General features: G+C 39.4%; 1 protein-coding gene across 6 annotated transcripts in view; it reads right to left on the reverse strand.

The window, feature by feature from the left end:
- The window catches only part of LOC124164382 (F-actin-uncapping protein LRRC16A), a 201,266-nt gene continuing 179,602 nt past the window's right edge, over nt 1-21,664 (reverse strand). For 5 of the 6 annotated variants that reach the window (XM_046541694.1, XM_046541692.1, XM_046541697.1 and 2 more), the window contains 6 exons: nt 17,478-17,710; nt 16,853-17,031; nt 9,344-9,635; nt 8,496-8,693; nt 5,761-5,867; nt 1-1,299 (listed from right to left, as the gene is read on the reverse strand). In XM_046541694.1, coding sequence (XP_046397650.1) covers nt 1,135-1,299; nt 5,761-5,867; nt 8,496-8,693; nt 9,344-9,635; nt 16,853-17,031; nt 17,478-17,710 — 1,174 coding nt within the window. In that variant the 3' untranslated portion in view covers nt 1-1,134. The remainder of the gene's footprint in view (nt 1,300-5,760; nt 5,868-8,495; nt 8,694-9,343; nt 9,636-16,852; nt 17,032-17,477; nt 17,711-21,664) is intronic. The other variant, XM_046541696.1, reaches the window with a different exon arrangement.

Genomic DNA, 21,664 nt, shown 5'->3' on the forward strand with positions numbered 1-21,664 from the left:
TTATACATACCATAACTTTATGAGTAGATATTTAAAATATGTTACAATATACACTGTACAAAATATTGAAAGTCAATTGCAAAGTTAAAACTTTGTACTTCAATAACAAAGACTGAATGTTTACTGGCATTAATAAATGCAGCTATCATTTAATAATATACATAACTCCAAAGATCCATTGAGTGCTTCTTGAAACAATGTTTTTCATGGTCAGTATGCAAGAAGTCAAAATTTTTATAAATGCTGAACTATAAGAAGCAAATTCCTGGATAATGACATTATACACAAGTTAAGCTCCAACTTCTTCAATCCCCCAAAATAAAAACCAAATTCAACAAAATTAGTACTTCAACTTGAGTACAAATGACTCATTTTCATCGAAGTAGTCAATTATTACTATAACCTCAACTGACTACAATGATCACCAATTATTTGTTCATGTAAAGGTAATATTTATGTACAATTTACAATGCAATTAAGTTATATTTTTTTAAAATATTCACAATCAAAAGAGTTTGTTAGCTGTAGATGTCATAAAAAATCTAATTCAACTACCAGCGCTGATCATTGAATACTGAACATGATTAACTTTTCGAACTTGTATTTCAATGGCTTGAAATTTTCATGCCTCATGTCATTTATGAAAATGTTTGATCATCAAAAATGCTCCGTCGAAAGAGCTTCCTCCATCATGACTAACTTTGATTATGTAGAGGTAAATAATCTTGCTTGGTACTGGAATAAGACTCCCAAAGCAACAGGGAGGAGGAGGATTGCCATGATTCCTATCTTGCAGTACGTAGTAGAAGGCTAATGTACTAACAGAGGACCATTACTGTCTCCCTGCAACGATGATATTGTAATTGTAAATACATAAACTCTTTGTGAGGGAATGGGTGTAAGGTGATGGGGCATTTGGTTAAAAGAAAGGCAATAATATACAGAATAACAAGTCCAACTCCTAGAGTTCAAAGAGATCAATGTATCAACAACAGTTGTAAAGGACAAGATGGGGGTGCAGCCGCGTTGAGAGCACAGTATGTATGAGTTTCAGGGAGGATTATCACTTGGCACAGGGTTTTTGAGAAGTCCTTTCACTCCATCACCTCACTATTTGGTCCACAAGCAGTATTATCACACGTCTATCACATCATCATAAGCAAACTCTGTCATCAGGGATTGACTTCCCTGCAATGGAACTGAGGAGGTGAAGCGATCGTCTTCCTCTCTTCCCTTCTTGATTTCTCTCTTTGGTGCTGGCAGTGCAGTCTGCCCTTCATCCGAGCTCATTTTCTGCTCCTGTTGCCAAAAGAATTGGAAATTAAAATGCGATGAGAAGGAAATCGTAATGTTATTTGTTTGAAATTACGTTTCATGAACATGGTAATACATATATGTACCACTGAGCGCATTCAGGGGATGTGGGTGCCAACACAAAAGCTGTGAAATTTCTTCCTGAAATCGACCACTATGCAGCAGGTCAGTGTGACCACCCTGTCTTTTCAGCTACCGCTTGCCTGAGTTGCTGATTGGAAGGAGCTTAATTATTAGTTACAGTCGGACAATATTGAGCACTCAATCCTCGTGAATGCACCCGTTAAAGTACTCAAGCAAAATGTGATAACTATACCAGCCCATTCTGGTCACACGAAAATCTTATCATGGATATGTTTGACCCCAGAACAAAGGTCCAATAGCAGATATGCAAATCAATGCATTAATGAGCATAATATAATATGTCTAAAATGACGATGAAAGTATTTTTTCCCAGACTGCATGGGTACTTCTACAGTCAACTCTTGACTATCCAGCTCCCAGTCATCCAGTTTACATGAAATCTCGAAAAATATACTGAAAGCAACAATAATGAAGCTAAAAGAAAAGGTTTAATTATCACAACTCATCCAGGATAGGGACAATGAGGGGGCTGAGTGGAGGGGTAACCTCCGTGCAGTAGTGGGGGTCTGAACAAAATTACCATTCTATCTAGAGAAAATTGGATACCCAATACCAAAGGCATATAAAATAGGCCCTAAGTATAGAGCTTATTTGTATTTCAATTCGTTAAAGTACGTAAATATATCAGAAAATGTAGCTAAATATTTTTGCACAAAGTGGCAACCTCCAAAAACTCTGATTTTATCTAGAGCGTGTCACTGTAGCCCCCATAGATCCGCCCCTCTTGTAAAGCAGACTCCCGAGTATCCGGCTGCGGATTGTCCGTGTTGCAGCTTCTCCCTGCGTGAGTGTTGCACTTCTTTGATTTTCTGCGATCTTGACAAAAAAATAAATCAGACGCAATAGCACCAGGATATATGCATTTCAATGCAAAGCTACTCTGGGCTATGTAGTTATCTCTATTAAACTCCTCTCCATAAAAGGGAATTATTTTATTTTCTTTTTGGCAAGGAATGTTTCAAGTTTACTCGTACGTCTGCTCTAGCATGCAGACGATGATCAGCGGCGGGAAAAAAAAACTCTTGATTAATTTTAGAAGTTTCTTCAATGTTAACAAATCGCAAATTAAGGGAACAGTTTTTTATGGTCTATAAATGTATATTTCATATCGCAGACGCCCAATTATTGCCGTGGCCTCGCGTTCAGTTGAATACGACCCAAAGGAACCGGAGATTTCGTCGCACTCGGACATATTTGTGGAGTGACTAGCCAAGGTCAAACTGAAGAGAAAGGGAAAAGTAGACGTGAAGGCTGCGGGGGAATTGGAGATAGCATGAGCCATAACCAGACACGTGCCTGCGTAGACAAATTGCCCAAAGTCCTGGTATCCTATAACCACTGCTGCGCAATGGGGTGATCGAGTGCCCATTGCCTTCATAGAAGCTCTGTGTTCATGTTATCTAAACATCATCTATCAACGGTGCACGATCGCTTTCAGTGATCACGGAACTGCGTCCCAAAGCAGTTGCATACCGGGCAACTTGCACGAGGTGCGACAATGCAGCATGGTGCTTGGCAGTGTAGTTTCCAACGTTGCGCAGCAGTTTTGAAGCATCCGTGCCAACCAATAGTGTAGTTTCCTTCATCAAATAAAACGTAAGGCATTGATTGCGATTAGTTACTCACCATTAGTGTATTCATAATATACAAATTATTTGGTTTTAGAAATACCGGTTTAGACGAATGGCAATGGTCAATTTTAACAGCATTTGAAATAAGGCCAAAATGGCGCCCATGCGATTCCACTCCACGTGACGTCACAGGGACCTAGTTTCTATATGAGTGGATAGGAGTTTTACATCGTCTGAGATTACCAATGCATGCATGAGGCACAGAGCTCAAGGAAACATCTCTTAATAATCACCTATTAAAACTACCGAAGGTCAGAAAGTTTCCTTCCTTTGATAGGGTATTAATAATCCTTATTTAAGCCAAGCGCTACCAGCTATCAGGGTACTCTGCTACCTGCTAATACCCTGAGTCGTATCAGCGCTCAAAGCCTCGCCCCAAGGTCACCTCACTAGCGGCAGCGGGAACCAGAACAATTTCACACGGAGTTTTCCCAGCATTCATACTTAGCCGTTGCATTTTCGTGCGTTTGAAAATTTTCACTTTTCAATTAATCGCAAAAAATAGATATCGTCATTTAAAAATCTAAAAGCGTGAAATGCATACTCCAGGAGTAATAATCTTTCGATTTAGGCAATAAAACAATTATAGGAAACCACTCTATTGTCAGAATTCGTGATCTTGCAGACACAGGTGCACGGCTAACGGAAACATGGAGCAGTACAAACATGAGTTCAATCACGTTATCGTCATTAAAAAGATCGCGGTCAGTAAAAAGACAGATGTAAATGATTCCGGAAAGCAACCTAAAATGACAGGCAATCTGCACTGTTAACAATAAACTGTTTGATTCACATGAATTGTGAAAATAACATGAAATTAAAGTGCGAGTTTGGATTATTCGTGTTTTCCGATTATTCGTGCCACCTCTCCTTGTCTTTATTACGGATAGTCCGGAGTACGCTCCACATAAGTGAATCCTAAATACATACTTTTTATAATGTGGATTAAAATAACCATGGTCCATTTGCATTCATTATATTCTCGATTACCCACATTTGTTGAGCATACAGGCCTCGCCTTGTATTCATTACCACAGATTATAAAAGAGTTGAGGGTATGCGTTTACTCTCAAATATGTCATCAGCAAAGGCAGTTGCCAGGAGAATGTTTTTGGGGCATTTGGGGGAGGAGGGTATAGAGCTCTGTCAAAAAAACCCGAGTGTGCAGAGAGGGAAGGGGAGGGCATACTACATGGGCACAAGGCAAGTGCTGCTCTGAGGAGAGTGTGGATACCCAATTTCCCTCCTCTCTATTCCTCGAGAAGAAGGCAGGGTGGCCAACCCAAGAGGGAGATAAGCCTAAGCCTCTTATGTATCCTGGTTTATTCTATGGAGGCAAATGGTGGGTGGCTGGCAGGGAGTGCAATTGCCCTCTCAATCGAGTCCCAAAAGAGAACGATCCCAATCAAGTCAACAATTATGGCCACACTGTGGCCAAATTGTGGTTTACCCGTGGCAACTATGGCTATGGCTAGCCACAGCTTGCCATATTATGTCCAGACTGTGGTTGCCATGTGGCAAGCCATAGTTTGGCTTGCCAAACATGCGCAACTATGGCCACACTGTGAATCATCTCAGGAAGGTCACAGATTGGCAAACAAAACATTTGTAAACATAAGTATATTACGGTTGCTATTGATACAGGTTAGTTGGTAAGTTATTAAAATGGAAGTTGATTGATTCATTGATATAAAGAAAGTGTATTATCCACACTTAAACCACATTATGGCGAGCCACACTTTGGCCACTCTATGGCCGGGGTCAAAACCATTGTGGGGCCATAATGGCAATGCACTATGACCACAGTACGGCCACATTGTGGCCACAATTGTTGTGTTGACTGGGATGGCTTCCACCTACATCCCTTTCTCCCCGTCGCTCATTAAAATAGACTTGTCTGAGCTGCAAATGGTTTTTTTTGCACAAGTTACATAAATTTTTAACAAAATTCTACATTTATGACTGCATGCCCAAAAGTTTGAGTGAGAGTTCCACCCATAAACCCCTTATTTACTCCCACTCCCCCTCCCTGCTAGCTACGGCTTTCATACAGTCGTATACACATCCATCCTTAAATGGTAAAAAAACAAAATATTATTTTAGTAAATGATGTTTTATTTTGTAAAAAAAAAAGTTATTTCACTGCAATGGCTGTTTAGTTTGTCAAAAGCTGAGGACAGGAATCAGTCAATTATATAATTTTTTAATCCTGCAGCACCTAATTCAGGATATGTACATCTACTGTGCCAACTCTTTATTATCCACACCCTCAAGCATTTGATAAGGCCGAAAAACAGAAATGCTGCCCCAGCATCAAAATTTTTCTATAATGGAATAAAACATTTAGTGATTCTGTCGATTAACAAAATTTGAAGTATTCATTGTACAAAATCTTACACTGGCTATTATATACATAATATTTTCAGAGAATTTATTTTTTTTCACAAAAGGAAAATTCTGAAAACTGTTACCATATGGAACAATTGCACAGGTTTTCTGAAAATGGGATATGAAGTTGGATGCTGGATATTCGAGAATTGATGGTGAATATTATAACTAAGAGAATAAATAAGTTACAAGAGCAGCAAGCAAGAAAAAAACACCACTTCCCAATGAAAAGTAAAAGAGCTAGGCCCAAATAAGAAAGAAAAAAAAGGCCTCCTTATATTACCTCTAATGCAACAGGAGATGATGGAATTCCGAAAGGGATGGTAGACACCATTGCTGAACCTAATGCTAATGACGGAGAGTGTTCTAATGTTTTGTTTGATGAAAGATCTACGGAAAAAAGTGCAAAATTGTGAGAAAAAAAAGAAAGCCCAAGCACAAAATTATAAGGAAACAAAGGAAGCATGCACATCAAATACATATAAAAACAAATGTACGTAGTTAACAAAAAAACTCCACTCGAACTATGTAGATGTTTTAGGTGGGATGCATCTTCAGCTGTTCTACCAATGGAACTCATCCATCATGAATGATATTTGTTTCTGCAGATTCTACCAATAAACTACCTATATTAAACACATGATGCATTTGGGTACTTTCTCACTATTGTAAGTTCATTCACACATTGTGCATTTAATACAGTTTTAAACAGAATCTGCAACAAATCATTAATTCATCATGAAAGTGCAAATGTGTATGTAAAATAAATTATACCAATCCTTACCTAAATTACCCTACTCATTGGCAAATTATTATAAATAAGTTCCAAGACGTACCTCATCATTCCCAAACACCAATATCGACCACACATTAGCACTTTATACCAAACAACAAGTGAAAACAATGACTCATGAATTTGTCATTTCTAGGAAAAAGGTTAGGAAAAATGATTTCAATCATACAAAAAAACATCGATTAACCTTTTTGATTCCTTTCCTGGTTCTTCATTTGTTTAAAATATTTTTCAATCTAAATCTGACAGAATGCACATATTCGATATGCTCAAGAGCAGATGCTTTTATGAGCGAAAATGCACACAGGAGCTGTTCCTCTACCAAACTAGATTCATCAAGTCAAGAAGGATCTTACTACTCTTGCTGAATATGATCAGTTCCTATCATTAAATCATCAAACTTTACTGGGGCTTGAATACATCGGATATATTTGATGCAATTATCATGACACTGTGGGTACAAAACATATTATACATGAATATATTCAAGGAAATCACTTAGATCAGTACTACTACATTAAGAAAAATGACTGATAATTTCAGTAACAAATAATTTGTGCAATAGAATCAAAGTACATATCTTTTTCTTCTTACTATTATCTTCCTCTTATTTAAAAAAAATATCTGGGGTGAGAAATAAAATAGACGGTCTCTGTTTTAGAAGAAGGGTAAAGGAAGTGACACCCAGCTACACAAGAAGCATGTGTTTCATTTTAGGCATTGTAAATATATATAATTATTAATCAAGTGAAATAGATTGGAAGGTTTTCCATTTGGAAGCTAGTATGCACTAATAAGTACATGAAAGCTTATCAAGCTTTGTGTCAATAAAATTCCATAGATGCTGATGTCTACATTAATTAAACTCATCCTCAGGGGGAAAGTGATATATACTAATATGTCACTATCATTAGGAAAGCTGAAACATCTGGAAACTGAATCTCATCAGGGTCATCAGAATGTTTTTCTGACAGATGCTACATTCCAATTAAAGAACATACACATCGCAACTTTGATTTCAACCCTAAAACATCGTGTAAATGCACAAATATGTATAAGTTTAGCAAAAGTCCTATTCATGTGAAGAGCATAGCAAATGGCGGAGGACAAAGGGTTCAAACTAGATGCGGGTGCTGTCACTACTCTAACAATGAAAACTAGGGCATGCAACAGCGACAACACCAACTATGCTGGAAATGAGATCATGAACACTCAGAACTAGGATGCACACTCAATAATTAACACTAGTTTTGCACTTATTATTTATCAGAACTTAATTATTAATCGTTAATGACAACTTAGTGCCACATAGATTATCGCTATGGGAGGCTTCTGTGTAGTACACATCACAAAATATTTGCCCAGACGGTACCACTCTAAAAATTTTACTATCAACTCGCACATCTTGTTCAAACCCTCCCAAAATGTATGCGATATACAGTCTTAGATCTACCATCTCCTAGAAGTAACTCATCTGAAAAAATTTTCTTTCTACAGCCTTGATTGATATGTAAAAATCTCAACCTCTGAACAGAAATTTATGCCACTAAAACCTGCAGTTGTCAACCAACCATAAAAGAACAAGTGTCTTCCAATGAGGCAATTTTTGCCACTTTGCCAAAAACAGTGAGCATAATTTCAAGATAGCAATACTTTTTCCGACAACAACCATTCAGCCAGGAACTTATCTCTCCTCAATGCCCACACCAGTTGTAATGATATCTCCTACCAAGTTTATAGTGCGATTACCTTCCTCCGAAAGAGCCACTTTCTGTATCATCTTAGTGAAATCTAGCATCAACGTTCAAAGCTTACAGGTGGCATTTTGATACTTCACCAATGAATTCACGAAAGCTCAAAACCTACATTAAGCAGTTAGCAAGGTACAAACATCACCAAAATTCTCTGATAACTAGGCAATAGCTCCACAAACATGTAAACACTTCTTTCAAATTTTAGTTTACTAACCAAGGAGATAACTAGAATAGATCCAGACAAATATTGGATAAGGCTGCAATGAGAATCTTCCTCACCAAGCAACCTTACAGAGGGATGTTAATTCTTAGAATGCATAAGACAAAAATTAAGCATCACAAACTACGCAAGAAAAATGGTGATTAAAGCAGTATTAATACAAAGACTGTACAGAAGTACAATGGGTGTACAGACAAACTCTAAACAGATGAATGAGAAATTCCATCACATCCACATTTATTCACACTGACCTGTCCCTCCTGCGAGTTGTCCCTTACTCAGGCTAGCCGCAAGCTCCCTCACCGACTTCTTCTCTCCGCCCATGCTCAGCTCATGTGAGCTGGCCACACCTGAATCGGTTGACTCATCCAAGGCATCACCAGAGGAATCTGGAGTGTTAGCTGCAGATGTGTTTGTGCTGGACCCATCACTAGGAAGGGAAAATTCACCTGATAAAATGATAAGAGATTTGAAAATTAGGAATGCATTGAATACGTAGCTTGAATCTCCAATCTTATCTTGAATATTGTATTGAAATTTTAAATGGTAAGGAGGGCATTTAGTAATCTTACAAATTTCAAGTAACTTTTGATGACCTTGATTTACTATTTGGAAATTAATTTTAATTAGTAAAATAGCTTCAACAGATGGAAGGGCATCACTGCAAAGGAAAAGGCATATGGAATGCACAAGACTGTTATGTATGGGAACTTGACCCACGGTCCAAAATGTACCCTTACTGTGAACCTTCATTTGGATGGGATGAAAAATGACTTTTTTTCGGGATTAAGATCACGAGTTAGGCATTTTGCACTAATATACTTAATATACTGGAGTACACAAAATATATACAATGATATTATAACACAGGTTAATGGTTGAAAACACAGAGAAGTAGAAGTAAAATCAGCTTTGACTTTTTTGTTAACAGTAAATTATAATTTGTTCACTATTCCTACACCATGGAGAGCATCACAGGAAAAATACAAAATTCTTATTGCAAGTGCAGAAAAGCTGAGCATTCACAAAATGCTGTGGGTCAGGACATTAGGACAAAAAAGAAAAAAAAGCCTCATCACTTTATACCATCTATGCATACCTGATTTCCGATCAGATCCAACAACTGACCATGGCCTGGGTTTTGGAGCTATAGGAGGTGGTTTGGTTTTACTGCTGGAGGAAGCCTGCGGCCCGGATGCACTCACGGATGCCTGCTTTTCAGAGACACTCGTCTTAGCCACACTCTTGAGGACTGGCGAGAGGGGAGGCAAGCCGTCCCTCTGGATTCCGTTCGTTGGAGATGAAAGACCTGTCGATCGAAGCCTCACCCCAATGCCAACAGGAGAACCGACTCCTTCCTTGCTTGTACTGCTTTCAGAGTCTTCGGATGACTGTGAAATAGTATATCAGATTACCAATTACCCAAATAATCAAGCCATTACGGCATCGCCCACAAATTACATCTCTCCTCTGTCAGGGTTCCCACTCTCACTTAATTATAAAATTCACGGTTTTTTTCCAGGTTTTCATTAGCCATTTTAGGCAGAAATATTCACCACTTAACAATCATCGGCCGCACGTCGACTAAAATTGTAACAAACGCGACAGACGCCGTGAATGCAAACGAAGCAATGAAAGCGCTCTCTCTCTCCCTCTCATGACGCCACATATCGTTTGAAAATTCAGCTTCGGTTGGGAGTGGGAAATTGGAGGGAGCAGGGAAGTCAACAAGTGTCTGAATTTTCGCAAGTGTTCATGAACACTATGGCTACCAGTCTTTCAGCTTTGGTACAGGCTTAAGGTCAATTTGTCATCATGGCACAAGGACCAGTAATTGCGCAGCGAAGACTCGTGTGCAGGTAAATGCGTGGGCAGTGACTGAATGACCTTGAAACGTGATCGACATATCGATTTTTCGTTTGATCCGTCAATCGTAGCTCTACAATTAGGTTTGAGAGATTTTTAAGGACGAAATCCATGGCTTTTTCCAGGTTATTTCACGGCAGACGAAATTCACGGTTTCAAGGTTTTCACGGCTGAGTGGGAACCCCGTCTATGCTCACGTTGCATGCAACAGTCACACCTTGAATACAGCTTCATTTGAATGGGTGAGGGTCATATTTCACTACGTATTTGATTTTGAATGATTATTTTCAAGGCAAAATTCTTTTCGTTCAGGATGTGTGGGTGAGCACTGTAGTGTAGTGGGTAGAGCACTGGGGAACTGATCCGAGGGTCTCAGGTTCAAATAGGTATGTACAGGGTGAAACCCACAGACACCTGAACAAAAAGTACATACGAGGTGGCCCTGGGAAAAGAACTCACCCCTTTACCCTGAATGTGTGTAATTCTCACACCTGCAGCTCAGTATGGGGCGAACTCTACCTTCACCTCACCAAACCAACCTTAGGGTTGAATCAGTGAAATCACCACTTTTTAAAGATTCAAATAAAGCTATAGGATTAATTTTAATGTAAGAACCACGTTCCGACTATTTATAGCAGTTTTACATCAGAAATTGTTACATGAGTATAATAAATAAAAATGCAATCATCAAAGCCTAAAACGTAGAAGCCTCCTCGATGAAGGTGCAATGGATTATGGTTTGCTATGAGACACCCAATTTGTTGGCTCGAGAAGGGGGAGAGGGGAATACTTCCTAGCACCCTAAGTCAACGATTAGAGAGCAGCACCAATGTAACATCACCAATTTCCCAAGGACTTTCCTCTGACTAAAAATCTCAATACATATGTATCTTGCTGACGATACCTTAAAGCCTTGATGAAACAAAGTACAGTGCAACCTCGATATAACGACACCCCACGGTGCACCAATAAACACTCGCTATAGCGAATTGTCGCTTTACCGGAGGTGGAGCAAACAATAGCCAATATACCTGTTGCGAACAGTAACACGGGAACAGGAGTGGTGCGGCGACAGATAAATTTCTATCCGATAAACGTAAGCATCAGATAATGTAATATCTTCATTATCTACGGTAAAAAGTTTGCTAAGCTTGAAAAATGATGTGATTGAAATTGCCGTTGTTAAAAAAAGTTCCTTTTTGAGTGTTACGCTCGCGACGTATTTGAAATAATACACAGAGTTTACCACGGCACTGCAAATGACAGTCAGTTGTTCTGTGAGTTCTTCCAGCGGGCACCAGGGGATGCTCGGCTACCCATGTGATGGAAGAGAGCACCAGTACGACTCCGACCACTGATGCGAATAGTTCACCCTTGTGAATCCGCAACGGAGAATAAATACGTCCATCCAGACAATTCACACTCAGTATCATTGCATCGCACATCCTACACCATCGCTAAGGCGCACTACATACCTTTAGAGGCATTATTGCACGAAATACCTCGTACTGCAAGGATTTTGTCGGGGAGTAAGATGCAAAAAAAGTTCCATTTCGTCTATGTTATATCACGCGGGGAATACTTCTTAAGATACTTATGATCGGAGTCCTTTCTTCCACGACTTTGGGTTTAGACCGCAGGCATCACCAGCAATTATGAGGGGAGATAATGCTTTGGTGTTTTGCATTAGTATAATCAACCTTCCGCAATCTTGAAATTTTCGGTTCGCAATCTATCCCTGAAATACTCCGCTTTAGGCTTAGGCGTAGCCCCTTTCTCAGAAGTTCCCGCAGATTAGAGTGGGCAAAACCACCGCGAACAAAGCTCCTTACAACTCTACATAGTCTGCATTCCTTGGGCGCTTTTGTTTTTTTTAATTGTGAAGAGCAAATTGGAAGATAAATTACTTTTAACACTCTCATATTACTCCTTTATTTTTATTTTCTCGCATCGATGTGTTTGGTGTTTTTTTGGCCATGGTGTCTGCCATCAAATGCTTTCTATTCATGCAACTCATGGATGTGCAGTAGGGCGGATCGCAAAAATCGATTTTTTTCAAATCCATCTGGCCCAATGAAAAAAAGTTGTGGGACCGATCAAAAATAAGGCCTGAAAAATTTGAGACCTCTACGTGAACCCCTGACCCTCGCTCAAATGCAATTTAGGGGGGGAGGGTCAAAATTCGAAAAATATAATATTTTATGGTCATTCCCTATAGATTTTGCCGAGTTACTGCCCTTCTAGGGCAAAAATTTCGTGCATTTTGACGTATCTGCCACCGTTTAGCCACAAAATGCCTAATTTGAGTCCGCGTCCGCGAAGAAAATATTCCAACGCCCACGCAGCGTCGCGGATACCAGAGCCGCAGGCCGATCCCTTCCCCTCCACGCTCGCTTCTCCCCCTCCCACGCCTCTAATGCAGCAAAATTCATCCCGCGCATGCTGCTAGGAGGTAGTTTATCTTTGATAATATAAATCAGAAGATGGTAGAAGGTAAAAAACGATGCGTAGTGAGACGACTTGTCCCTTATTTGGAGCATCGTCGGCGTTAAACAAATCGATGTTACCAACTTTTAGAGAATTGATGAAATATTTTTAGATCTGCGCACGCAGGAAAGGAGACTACGGTCTATGAAGACGCCTCTCGAGTGGCTATGAAGGTTTGGGAACTTAGGTTATGCACTTATATTCCGGTATTGTCCGACAGCTGTGACTTAATGGATTAATAAGGGTTAAGGCCGCCGGCGTACCCTCCCCGCTACCCTCTCGAACGCCCCGGATGCACCAAAATTCACACCAAGTGCGTCTTTCTTCGTTAGTCTTACTAATATTTGATGTATCAGCATCGTCCAGTGAGGAACAATCACGAAGGAATTACTCAATTACCTGCTATACATGCGATATTTTTGCGTGTAAATGCATGGAGGAGCATAAGGTTCCCCCAATGAAGAAGTATTTTGAGAGACAATCTGACGAAAAGAAAGATGATGGCTGCTGGATTGAACCCTAAATTTACTCGACAACTGAGGAAAAAAGGGAATTGTAGGACAGCGTAGGAGGGTACGCCGGCGGCCTTAACCCTTATTAATCCATTAAGTCACAGCTGTCGGACAATACCGGAATATAAGTGCATAACCTAAGTTCCCAAACCTTCATAGCCACTCGAGAGGCGTCTTCATAGACCGTAGTCTCCTTTCCTGCGTGCGCAGATCTAAAAATATTTCATCAATTCTCTAAAAGTTGGTAACATCGATTTGTTTAACGCCGACGATGCTCCAAATAAGGGACAAGTCGTCTCACTACGCATCGTTTTTTACCTTCTACCATCTTCTGATTTATATTATCAAAGATAAACTACCTCCTAGCAGCATGCGCGGGATGAATTTTGCTGCATTAGAGGCGTGGGAGGGGGAGAAGCGAGCGTGGAGGGGAAGGGATCGGCCTGCGGCTCTGGTATCCGCGACGCTGCGTGGGCGTTGGAATATTTTCTTCGCGGACGCGGACTCAAATTAGGCATTTTGTGGCTAAACGGTGGCAGATACGTCAAAATGCACGAAATTTTTGCCCTAAAAGGGCAGTAACTCGGCAAAATCTATAGGGAATGACCATAAAATATTATATTTTTCGAATTTTGACCCTCCCCCCCTAAATTGCATTTGAGCGAGGGTCAGGGGTTCACGTAGAGGTCTCAAATTTTTCAGGCCTTATTTTTGATCGGTCCCACAACTTTTTTTCATTGGGCCAGATGGATTTGAAAAAAATCGATTTTTGCGATCCGCCCTAATGTGCAGGTATGCTGACGGCAACTTTCTGCCGCCCGAGGAACAAAAGAAGATTCGCGAATGCTAATACCACAATATTTTCACCAAAATTAACTACTTATTTATTGAACGACAGTTTACCACATAAATTTGAGACTGAGCACTCCATTAACTTCATTTCTAACAGATCGCTAGCAATTACAGAGATTAAGGAGTCTTGATGTAAGTTTTTCCGGCGGTGAAACCGTCGCTATAGCGAGAGCCAACACCAAAAGGGCCTCGTAAAAACGAATTTTTTAAACATGCTTATTATAGGGTCAATTGACGGTGCATCGGCTATCTCTCGTAATAGCGAGGGTCTCGCTATAGCCCGTACTCGCTTTAACGAGGTTCCGCTGTACATATTTAAAAAAATATAATTATACAAGTATATATTTTCTATCAGGTACAGTAGATTCCGTTTAATGGGTCCACTGGTTACTTGGGGCAGCCGCTTAATTGGGGCAGATCTTGAAGAACAGAACCCAATAGAGGAATATCCCAGAGTATTCTCCACTTAATTGGGACAGCATGCCACTTTATTAGGCCATGAGTCGGCAACATAGACACTATACTCGCGACAAAATTAAAATTTTTTGTTTTCAGAATGCTATTTTTTTATATTTTCCTCCTTTGATTTACTTTTATTTTTCACAAATGTTCCTATTCTTACCCTATCTTGAAAGCTCTTGTTGTTATACTATCCGCAAGACGATAGGACTTTTCTTTAATAGGACTTAGTAAAAGACATTCATTCAGCGTCGCCCGAGGCTGTGAAAAATATTTTTAACAAAAATGTTATAATTCTTAAAAATGATAATAAATTAACTAAACTCGCTGATTTATTAATTAAATTAATATTTGAATAATCTTTTGTTGCATTATAAACATTCTTTAGTCTTCTTTCTACCATTTCAAAGTTTGTTCATGCCCATATACAAGAGAGTTCGCCTAATTGGGGCAGCCGCTTAGTTGGGGCAAAAATCACAAGTCCCAATACGTCCCAATTAAACGGAATCTACTGTATTTTACAGCAGAGGGGGCAATAAAAAAGTGTTGATAAATGAGCTAATGGGCTCCATTACATGTACATAATTATTAAACTCAACCTAAAACTTCCATCCTTGCTTAGTTTAAATATATTGGGGCTAGCCACTGAGATAACTTTATGGGAGTCACCAATTCCATCCTTGGCTTACACATAACCCAATCTCTTCCCAGCCTGACTTTTCTATCTTCCTCATCTATGTCTACATGTATACTACTCCGTAAGCTGCCTCAAAAGGCATGTGGTGGAGGGGATGTTATGAAACCAGCTGGTATTTTTTTTTAAATTAACTTAGGGTTGATTTCACTCATTATTTACTAAGATCTTAAGACACTTTGTCGTTCAAGAGAAAAATTAACTCATACACCTCTCTCTTTGAGAAAATATCTCTCATATGTTGTCGTTTATGTTAGATCTGAAAATATATTATGGTTCTGAGATGATGTTCACCTGATTGCTCTGGAAGATATCTGCTCTCCGTACTTCATTTATTACATAGATTGATTATATATTTCTGCACTGGATTCCATATGGTCCCCTAGTATTCAAAGTGGCTTAAGTAGTATTTTATCATTTGAAAACTTTACCACAATATATGTACCTAACGAGTCTCAGCTTCCTTCGGGATCTGCGACAAACATTTACTTTACGTGTTTTCTCATGATAGATTTGAGGTTATATTAAGTTCCTGACATATTTGATTTCAGCTGACACCTTCATGTTATGTATGCTGTTTTACTCATCACTCTAATAAAGTCAATGCATAAGTATTTTCTGTGTGATCTAACAAGAAAAGTCCTTCAATAGACACCACCAGATCTCGTTCAGATTTTATTACATGGTGTTAAATGCATATCCATTAGGTGTAGTTTTGGTTTCAGCCACCAACACTCAATAATTTTCCAAATATTAGCAACGCAAAGTATCATGAAAAACCCCTCGGTTTACGCAACCCACAGCACAACAATCAGTGCTCTTCATCCTAGCAACAAAGTACAAGGGGTTGCACTGTGAGCTGCATGAATTTAGCCTCCTCACTAAGTTCTTCCCTACCAAGATTTTCTTTTTGAGCCCATAGTATTTTGTCTCACCAATTGTGGAATTTCCAAATGAATTCAAATCTAAAATAGGGATTTTAATGAGCACTTGATGAGCCCATGTATGACACTGGCTACAAAACAAAATATGGAGGACTGCCCACACTAATGGAAGCTTTCAGCAAGAATGAGAGCCACAAGCAAATGGCAAACTAAAAGCATGATTCAAAGAAGCTCTCTGCTTGCAAGCCGTCAAAGGCATCCTGGCCAAGCACGCTCAGACGAAGCATGCTTGACAATTTGGAATTCTACCTTGCCACTTGATTGGGATCCCCAAGTTGGCTAAATCATCATCTGCCACTTCTCAGCAAAGTTCCTGGGACTCTGATTGGGAAAATAATTCATATACAGCACGTAAACAATGATTTAGAATATATTCTGGAAAAAACTATGCTTGATAAATTCCAATTGCAGAGCACAGGTATGGGCTTGGAAAACCATTTCAGGTATGCCCAAACTGATAGAGGAAGTTAGAAAGGACATGTACGTACACTGCATTTATAGCCTTAAAAGGCAGTTTTACATCAATAATATTTTGCACAAATGATAGAATACCATTTTAAGTAATGGGTGCACACCCTAAACTTTCTCTGCAATTTTTTCATCTAGCAAAATTAATTATTAAGCACTATTAATGGGCTGAATGAAACTAAAACTGTCAATGTCAACTGTCAAACTAATTAAAAGGCTAAACACATAGGATAATATTGAGAGGTTCTCAGTGATGAGAAACATTTAATTTGATACAGGTAACTCAAAAATATCAAATAATGTCATCTTTTGTGCAAAAAAAATACCTGTTTAGGAAGAACAGAGGCCCTTTTCTCTTGGCGTGCTTTTATTTCTGCCAGAACCTCACTGCCAACACCAACTCCTATCTTTGGAAGAGAGGGAGACAATCTTTTGATACCATCAACTGATTCCAGACTTGCCGCATTTCCACTGCCTGTGGCCTCTTCACTGCCATGTGTCCCTCCTAAGAAATACAAACACTCCATGAGAAAGACATTACATGCCTCTGCAAAATTTACTCATTACCCATTACATAAACCTTTTTTTTCCCAAAACACCAGCAAAAAAAAACTGGGTAACACGAGTCCTCCAGATTTTTTATTTGTGGCATATTTGTGGAATCACTACTCCAGGGCTGGAATTCTGTAACTTGGGAGTGCCAGAGAAAGGCTTTCTACCAGTATTAAGTACATATCTCCATCCAACTTGTGGTGGTATTCTGTAACTCGATGAATATTCCCAACACAAAAGAAAACTCAACACTAGCACTACAATAAACAATACTATTACAAAAATATGTACCACCACAAGATGTGTAAACAATAATTAATAAGCTATAATAAATGAAAGCTCTCTGAAAGGGAGAGGAGAAGGGGAAGGCTGCCTGATTCGAGATTGAAGAAAACAAACCTCGGCGTGAGAGCAACGAGGTGGAGAGGGGAGAGTCGCCACCTGTCCGTCGTCCAGAGAGGGGGGAGCTTTTCTCAAGGCAGTCACTGGAGCGCGATCTCGTGGCGCCGCCCGGTGCGTGATGCTGAGCTGGCCGATGCGGGGGCAGTCCATGGGATCCCAGCTTGCCCTGCTCCTCGGAAACACTCCCGAGGACAGCGCCACTGGACACGCCCCTCACGAGACGGGGCGAACTGAGAAAGCAGACCAAAAGTGAGGAAAATGCACCAACCAAATTCATCCCCCTGCCAAACACTGAGTGGGACAAAGGTCACTCTTTTGAATGAACTAGAGAAATTATCCCACGCTGAACTGCAAAACTAAATGCTCTGTATCACAATTATAAAATCAACAGTGATTCAAGTGGTCATTTAAAACAAATACTATCTCATTGGTTTAATACCACTATCCTGCACAACTTTTCTCTTCAATATGGGTTTCAAGATTCTGGAACATACAGTTGGAACAAAAAATAAAGTCAGTAAAAAAAACAACATCAAATGTTCAAGATGAGCGTATGGAGGAGAGTGGAGATGGCGACGTGGATGAGGACAAGAGGGAATGCAGAAGTTGGAGACGTGGAAGGTGAGGGGAGGGAACTTCAAAGAGGAGAGGCAGAAAATGCTCACAAAGCGTGTGTGAAGGGACACATGGAGACAGGGGAGAGCAGAGTGGAAGGAATCACTTTGGATAAGCAGGTCAAGGAGTAGAACAAGGTTCACAGATAGAATGAAGAGTAATAGGGCATACACTAAAAATGAAGAAAGGTTATCGGGCAATGATAGAAGGCTTCCCTTCATGAAAACCTACCTTAACTGGTAGGATACTTGCAAAATTGCACCTGACAAAAACCATTCAATATGACTGACTGGACTTATAATTAATTTCACAAAATCTGTCATCAAATTAGGGAGCATAATGAAATTTCATGTTCAAATCAACGTAGCACTAAGTTCTCAACAGCAACTACCCTAACTTAGCAATGCCAACTAGCAATGTTTGTATTGCCACTAAATTAAGCAGGTGTGTGCATGCAGCATATGATATAGCATTAACTTCAGGAAATTTCAATTCTATGATAGCCATCTAAAGAGCGCAAACTTTCATCAAAACTGAGGAGGTAAGTCTAGTGTGACTCGGAAAAGGCACAGCTGATATTCTATTATTACAACTACACCATTAAATCAGGCATCAGAAATTACCTTCCAGAAAAATTCTCATTAATACCATATAGACCAAGAGTACCCAATCGGTGGCATACAAAGCAAAGTAAGTACATATTTAGTAGGCGACTATGCCCAAAATCTCTTCTGCCAAACAACAAACAAAATTTTTGTTCATGAAACCTCAACTTCCATTTTTGGACCTGACTTCCATAAATTTATCCAGGTTAGACCCAGGTGCCAGCAGTAGAATTCAACAATGGCGGCATGCTAAAGTAGTTTTTGCAGTATGCAATGGTAAACCTAGTGTTGACGCCATTGGTCTTTATGGCAAAAATTGGTCACAGACAATGGGGCATTGAGCTAAAAGCATTGAGAAGTGCAACAAAAGATCAAATATAAAATATAAATCCCTTTATTGAATGAATGTTTGGAAAATTGATAATGCTGTTCTTAGCAGACTCAGCAATGTAGACTAGATTTCAGTTTTAGTGGCATAGCATCACACAGGTCCATCCCAAGCAAGCTGCTGTTTAGAGAGCCACCCATCAATTAGGCCATACACCAAACTCCCATGAAAATTGCAAGAAGTACCCATGAATATATGGGTTGAGGGCTCCTAATTATGACTCTCCTATTTCCTTCCCTACAGCCAGATGCTTTGTGATGACATCACAGTTGAGATTTGGCCAGAAATGATTTTTAAATTACAGTAAACAACCGATTAATGATGGAGAGAGGTGGCACGAATATTCGGAAATCTTGGATAACCCAAACTTTCACATTTATTTCTTACAATGTTCATAATTTAAGTAAATCGAACAATATACAATTATTTAAGCACACAGTCCGTTATTTCAGATAGCTTCCCAGACTCATTGAGAGCTTTTTTCACCCAACCACTTTTTCTTTTTAGTGAGGATAAAGCCATTACTCATGTATTCCAATTGCTCCACATACTCCAGCAAACTGTCAACACAGGTGAGCACCCGTCTGTGGCTCTACCTACCTCCGCTCTGATCCTCTGTCTCTACCTCCCCTTCCCCCACCGCCTTCACTTCCTCTGCTCGCTTCCTCTCTCATTTGACCTCGACTGGTCGCAGTGCAAGCAATATCCTTATCCGTCACACGTCGGAAGCCGAGCATATTTTCATCTCCCCCATACCATCATGCCTGAGTGTGAAACAAATCTACGCCTTCTCTCGGGTTGCACTCAACCCCCAACGAGGCTGTGGCATTAATTGCCCATTTGCAAAATTAAAACCATTTAAACATCATAGGCAACACTTTTCTTCATTCACAATAGGGTGGTTTCCTTTTATTTTTTTATTGCCTAAATCAAAAGATGATTACTCCTGAGCTTTGTTCGCGTCACTGCCACTTCTGCACTTTCCTGCACCTTTCTGCCACTTTTGCGTTCGCGTCGCGGACGTTGCAAGTGACGAACGCTGTTCGCGTCGCGGGTGCAGGTTCAAAAGGTGCAACTTTTGTCTGCACCTTTTGCACCAGCTTCGGAGGTGGAGCAAAAGGTGCAACTTCAGGAATCATGGGTAATAGCAGACGAAAACAGGCGGAAAGCAAATGGCCATGATAGATAATTGGAAGGTATTTCATTTTGACGTTACTTCTTCGGAAATAAAACATCTGATATTTGAAATACATCTGACAGGGTGAAATATTAATAATAATAATTTTTTTCAAGTGGTTAAATAGTAAACAAAAGCGAACTTATAATATATAGTCAAATGAAATGGACGTTTCTCATTAAACGTGGCCAAAGTGCTAATTCAAATGAAAAATACCTTAGTTTTAGCATAGTAACCTATCAATAAACAATTTTCTAAAACGATTTGTTCGCGTCGTCGACTATACATTTACTATAACTCCCACGGAGGACTGATGCCAATCCAATAGCAATTTTTTAAAACGTACCGTAGGTACCTATATATTCTTTTCTCGTGAATGAAACAGTATCGTGAGTGGATCCATGTAGTGTTGTCAAAGTGACAGCTATACCAATGTAGACAAGCACAATGAATTACTCTTCGATGAGGATGGAGTGGTATTTGTCGCTATGGTAGGTGATATTGTGATTAATGAAAATGTTTTTTGTCACACCTGACACTTAGAATTATGACTTCGAATAATATGACGTCTTTCACACCACCAACCTTCTCAATGAAATGCACTGATATTCCATTAGTTCGATTCTTGAATGTTAATTAATCTTTCCACAGTATTGAACGAGTTTTTCATTATTTTTCACCATGATTTCTATGAAATAGATGGTCGTTTACAACGATAAAAATGTCATCTCAGATTCTAGATAGGGGCAAAGAGTTCCTCGACGATCTTGGGAATACAGAGGTAATACTTATATTATATACGACCATGAGGCCATTGAACCAACGAACCACTTGGACCAATATGGAATGAGGCAGCCACAAATATCCTTTCATTCATATGGGCAGTATAGGTACGAAGGAAATGCCAGACACAAAAATATTCGGACAATGCCTTCCAAATGACCAAATTGTCTTTGGTCATTACACTTAAGGATTTCATTACGGACCACTTCGTGCTCCCGAAAAATTCGAACGAGATTAGCAAAATTGTTAGTCCCGGTGGTCACGAATCCTTTTAAAAAAGTTGTTAAGTAATTTTCCCTATCTACTGGAAGTAATCGAGTAAAGAAATTAATGCGTAATAAAAATGTAATAGCCTTTAATATAAACAACTAGCATAACTAAAAGGCGTATATGAAGTGAAAAGGCAATGTTTACATCTAAATGGTAACTTTAGCTCATTGACACCTTTCTCACACCAATTAATAAACTTAGGTCTAGGATATCGATATCAAATTTGCCATAATTGCAAAAGCTTAAAACCTTATTCTTAATAAAGGAAGACGTAGAGGCATTTGCAACGCAATGCCAATACAATCAAATAACAAACAAGCAATAAACAAATGTGTTCAATATTAGT

The sequence above is a fragment of the Ischnura elegans genome, chromosome 8, assembly GCF_921293095.1.
Source record: "Ischnura elegans chromosome 8, ioIscEleg1.1, whole genome shotgun sequence".
Classification (NCBI taxonomy): Eukaryota; Metazoa; Arthropoda; class Insecta; order Odonata; family Coenagrionidae; genus Ischnura; species Ischnura elegans.